Source organism: Mastomys coucha, unplaced genomic scaffold (assembly GCF_008632895.1).
Source record: "Mastomys coucha isolate ucsf_1 unplaced genomic scaffold, UCSF_Mcou_1 pScaffold18, whole genome shotgun sequence".
NCBI classification, from domain to species: Eukaryota; Metazoa; Chordata; class Mammalia; order Rodentia; family Muridae; genus Mastomys; species Mastomys coucha.
The window spans coordinates 97,348,619-97,354,033 of record NW_022196900.1 but is presented as its reverse complement, the minus strand read 5'-3'; the positions used below and the strand labels follow the sequence as shown (position 1 = coordinate 97,354,033).

At 54.6% G+C, this 5,415-nt stretch overlaps 1 protein-coding gene across 2 annotated transcripts in view; it reads left to right on the top strand.

Moving 5' to 3' along the window:
- The first annotated feature begins 772 nt into the window (after positions 1-772).
- Padi4 (peptidyl arginine deiminase 4) overlaps positions 773-5,415 on the top strand; it is a 31,190-nt gene continuing 26,547 nt past the window's right edge. For both annotated transcript variants that reach the window (XR_004120673.1, XM_031376949.1), the window contains exons 1-2: positions 773-877; positions 5,192-5,372. Coding sequence is in view for 1 of the 2 variants with exons in the window: in XM_031376949.1 (XP_031232809.1) it covers positions 786-877; positions 5,192-5,372 (273 nt within the window). In the remaining variant the exon portion in view is untranslated. The remainder of the gene's footprint in view (positions 878-5,191; positions 5,373-5,415) is intronic.

Below are 5,415 nucleotides of genomic sequence, written 5' to 3'. Positions count from 1 at the left end.
CCATGCCACAGGAGATCCATGGCCCCCAGAACAAGGGTCTTTTCCCTCTCTGAGCCTCAGTTTTCCCTTCTATAAAATGGGCTGGCAGTTAACTGCCCTCGGATACTCGGTGTTACAGAGAGAAGCCCTTTGTCTTAAGGTTTGAAAAGACCACGTCACCAGGGCAGACTGCTAATAAAGGCCCTACCCTGTGGTCACACTTCTGTTCAAATCCTGACTGGCTGCAGAGCCTCCTCCACCCTGGGCCTCAGTTTCTTCATCTGGAAAGTGGGTGTGATGATGTGGGCTGACCTCAGAGATGCTTCAAAGATGAGCTGGGGGAGGGGACTGCAACAGCTCTAGTTTCACAGGCTGTCCTGAGAGTATTTCAACCAAGAGAGGATCCGGATGAGAACACTGTGGGGGGTGGGGGGAGGCGGGGACCTCAGCCACGCCCAGGATAGCCTCCTGTTTAGCCTCCTCCTGCCTGTCTCCCCTTCTTTCCAATGTCCTGTTAAGTGTGCTTGGGCAAGATGTACAGTCCTGGCCCAGGCAGGGGTGGCTAAGGGCACAGCCTGTGCTCTCCCCTCACAGGCTTCCTGGCGTCCCCCTCTTCTGCTGTTGCCAGCCTCACTGTGGACACCACTGGGGGGTCCTGGATGGCAGGGTAGAGGAGGCTCTGCAGCCACCGGGGCACCTGAGTGGAGGGGGGCTGGGCCTCCAGGCAGGGCAGGTGCTGACTCATGGGCACGCCTGGCACTATAAAGGAACCAGCCCAAGGGCTTCCGGCTGCCTGCTGCCCGAGGATGGCCCAGGGCGCGGTGATCCATGTGGCCCCTGAGCAGCCCACCCATGCCGTGTGTGTGGTGGGCACAGCGAACCCGCTGGATGTCTGTGGGTGAGAGGGGCAGATACTGGGCCTGTGGGGGCAAGATGGGGCTAGCAGGGGCTGGGCGCATTCTGGGCAAGAGATCTGCTAGAGAGAGAAAGCCGGAGGTGTGGGGCCTATCGTGCCAGTTAGTTCTCTGTGAAGTATAAATACCACTGCCTGGCCCTCAGTGCAAGGAATCTCAGGGCTGCCTAGCAAGGGAGAAATTGTCCCTGCTGTAGGCTGATGGTGGTGAGGGCTGGGGCAGCTGAGCCGCAGTTTCCTTACCTCATGAAATGACTTTAAAGATTAAGTGTGGCAACCCCAAATGTGTTTGTTAAGCACTCTGTGGTGCTGTGTGTTAGGTACTCCATGGTGCTGTTTGTTAAGTACTCTGAGGTGCTGTGTGTTAGGTACCCCACACAGTTCCGAGCAGATCCTCAACACTTCATTTGTTCATTCTTCCATTCCCTTGTTCATTCAACAAATATATGCTGAGCACGGAGACCTTTGCCAGGTTCTGGGTCACCCAGGACAGTCAAGGAAGCTTCATAGGTGGAGTCTGATGCAGCCTTTCATGTGGGAATTGCAGCAGCTTCCCCCACAGAGCTGGGGTATCATGGCCCGAGTGATGTCCATAAAAAGCTCTGGGGAGGAGCCCAGGGTCAATGGGTCAGTGGTTGTCTGACCTCAGGAGCAGGAAAGCACCCGGGGTCTGGGTGGTCCCCAGGTCACTGGTGAGAGGCTGAAGGCAAGGGAAAAAGAAAGCCTGGTATCATGAGAGACCCCCACTCCCAGAGGGCAAGCTGCTCGAGGGTGCGTGCCAAGGAGATAACAGGGGCCAGAGCTAGCCCAGCGTCCTTGCCAGGATCCCAGGCTAGCTCTCTCCTTAGGTCTAGGTCCCAGATGCTTTTGTAGTATGTGTCTGCAGGTGTGTGCATGTTTGTAGATGCAGGGGTGTGTGAGAGCCTGCGGAGGCCAGGACAAACGCAGGTGTCATTCCTCAGACTCTGTGTACCAAGATCAGAGGCCAGCCTGTGGGAGTCGGCTCTCTCCTCTCGCCACCTGAGCTCCAGGAATGGAACTCATTCCGTCAGGCTTGGCAGCAGGCGCCTTTATCCACTGAACCATCTTGCTGATCCTGATGGGGGAGTTTCATATGGGGAGATCCGAGCAGAGGCATTTGATCAGACAGAGGTGTTGATGATAATGTGGATGTTTGTCTGCCCCCCACCCCCACCCCACGCTCCCTGAAGAGCCAACACAGGGGCATGCCCAGTCCGTGCGAAGAGAATACACGAATGAGAGGGGTGTGCTGGGTTAGCGGGGACAGCAGCTTGTGCAGCTTGAGTGAGGTCTTGGAAGAACTTCTGCCCTTCTCAAGGCTTGAGGCACCTACCTGTCTTTGCCTCCTGTCACTGGGACTGCATGTGCGAACCTCCCCGCCCCCTCCACACACACACGCGTGCACACACACGCATACGCACCCCCCCCCAAGCTTAGCACATGGTTCTGGGGCTCAGACTCAAGTCCTGGGCCTTTCACATGCCCACAACCAGGATCTGATATAAATAAGTAAATAACTAAATAGACAGACGTCATTTTTAACTGTCCTTCCCAGGCAGTGCTATAGGAACAAGCCCTTAGACAGGGCTGCCGACTTCTGTAGCCCAGTGAGTTGGGGAACCTAGGCCTTAACCCCACAGGCATGGGGACCAGGTGACAAGGCCCTCTCTTGGGTTCAGGGGACAAAGCAGAGGCTACCTATGGTTTGAAACGAGCTGGGGGACACTAGAAGGTGACTACAATGAACCCAGGCCTATGCTGGGGGTGAGTGCAAATCAACACTCCGTGTCTGCGCATGTGCACAAGCGCATGCGCACACAGGGGGAGCGGGGCATATGCATGCGCAGGGAGGGTGGGACTTCGTGTTTAGCGGTGTTTCTGTTTTGTTGAGTGAAAGAAAGTAGGCTTTCAGTCACCTTGGAATCTTTTTGCAGAAAAGCAGGTGGCAGGGGGGAGGGAGGGGAGGAATATACTCAAAAACAAAACCCTTGTGGGTTCATTCTCTTGCCCCAGGGCATCCTCTAAACCATCCCCAGCGTTTTCCCACAGTCCTCCAGGAAAGTCCCTCTGCCCTCTTTGCTCTTATAGCTCTGATCCTGGAGTGTGGTATGGAGCCAAAAAGATGGGCATGAGGAAGGAGAATGTTCCAGAAGTCAGGCTCCTCCACACCTGCCCCGGAATCTTCCTTCTCCACTGGCCTCGCTGTGACTGTCGCTGTCACTCCTCCGCACTGGCTTTCCGTTACCCTGGTGCTGTGTCCTGCCCATGGCTGACCCAAGTCTGCAACTCTTCCCTGCCCCCACCTCCCAGCTTCACCTTTCTTGAGAGCCTCTTGAGAAAGAAACCTGGCTCTTCCCCTTGTCCAGCAGGTTCTGTTGACCTTGAAATGAAACAATTCCATTTGCCTCATAAAAAATAATCATAATAAAATAAGATAAAATACAGGATTTGCTTAAGCCACTGGCTTCATCCCAGCCTTGTGGAGCCTGGGTTCCTGGTCCCTTAGCTTCCGCTCAGTTGGGTAACTCGGCAGCCCCTATCAGTAGCTTCCTGGGTGTGGTTCTCACGCCTGAGGGTGCTCGGAGCACCCTGGAGACATGAGGAAGCTCAGATCTCTGGGCTCCAACCCCGAGTCTGCAGCAGCCTTGGAAACCACTCACGCCCAGGTTCCGGGAAGGCTGAGGTTGCTGTCCCTGAGTCTTGGCTACAGCAGGTCTCTGGGGAGAATATATGTGTGTGTGTGTGTGTGTGTGTGTGTGTATACATTACATACATACACACACACACATATATGTGTGTATATATGAATAGGAAAGAGAGAGGGGTGTCCTTGGAGACAACCCTTCCCCTAAGCTCACTCAGCAATGCCTTCCTTCTGGGACCAGCAGCAGGTTGTTCTTCAGTGACAGGGTCCCACTGGGAATGACTAAGGACCGGAGATGAGAAAATTAAGAAGACAGCAAAGCTGAGACCAGATCCCGCCTAGGCTGCTGGCTAAGGCTAAGCACGTTTATTAAGTACAGCATCTTCTATACAGTTTCCAGGGGGAAAGGGGCAGAGTCAGCAGAAAGCCAGCCTATAATGGGCTGTGAAGTCAGCAGGAAGCTAACCAAGCGATGTTGCACAGAAGGAACCCAGGGCACAGAGAGTGCATTGCAGATCAAGCACACAGTAGCCTCCGGACAGATAACTCGAGTCTCTCAGGGTAGGGTGGGGTCAGGTTCCCAGAAACTGAACCTAAACTCCCTGGAGACCCTGGCCCCAGCACCAGACAGACCTTCTTGCCACACTCACCCCTGGACAAGGACTCAGAACTGAAGTTCGCTTTGTTTCATTAGGACTTCTGAGAATGCCTTGGGTCAGGATGGCTCCCAGCTAGCTTTTAAGTTTTATTTGGAGAATTTAATCCTTGAGGACTGTGCTGGCATTTCTCCACTCTCTCTCTCCAGCCTCCAACTCTACTCCTGTCTCTTCACCCACTCCTTCAAACCTTGCTTCCTACACTACACCTCCCACACCCCGAGACAGCCCTGGATGTCCTGGAACTCCCTCTGTAGATCAGGCTGGCCTCAAACTCAGAGATCCACCTGCCTCTGCCTCCTCCTGAGTGCTGGGATTAAAGGCGCGCACCACCACTGCCCAAAACAACTCCTGTTGCTTTTTAAAGCGTATCTCACCCCTGATCCAGTTGTTTTGTGTGAGGATGAACCTCAAGAAGATCTGCTGTTCCTCCCGGTGGTGGTGGTGGCTGCGGTGGCGGCGCACGCCTTTAATCCCAGCACTTGGGAGGCAGAGGCAGGCAGATCCATGTGAATTCCAGGCCAGGCCAGCCTGGTCTATTGAGTGAGTTCTAGGCCAGCCCTGGCTACATAGAGATTCTGTCACAAACACACACACACACACACACACACACACACACACACAAAGAATATTTGCTCTGCCACAACTCCAGAAATCTGTGATTTTGTTTGGGTTGTTGTTATATTTGTGGGGTCTTTGTTCTTGGTGGAGGGGGTACTGCCATCTTTCCAGTCCCCTGTGTGTGACTGGTGATGGTCTCCTGTGTCCACACTAGTCCAAGTATAAGGCCTCCAGTCAAAGAGGACTGCCACTCTGTGTTCTCAGTCCCTCCTGGCAAATGTACCAGATTTACTCTCTGGCCAGGGCCAGCCCAGTGGTGGTCTGTGTTTCCTCCTCCTGGGAAAAGGATGTCTGGGGACAATATGGCGGTAGGCCCTCTCATCACAGATGCCTCAGCCCTCCTCTGTCGCTCCACAGCTCTGCCCCTAAGGGCTACACGTCCTTCGGCATCACAGCCTCCCCAGGAGTCGTTGTGGATGTCATCCACAGTCCTCCAGCCAAGAAGAGTACCACGGGGGCTTCCAAATGGCCTCTGAACCCTGAGCTGGAGGTGACTCTACAGGTGAAGGCAGCCAGCAGTGGAACAGATGACCAGAAGGTGTGATGGGTGGGGTGAGGCAGGGTCTGATGGGTGGGGCGGG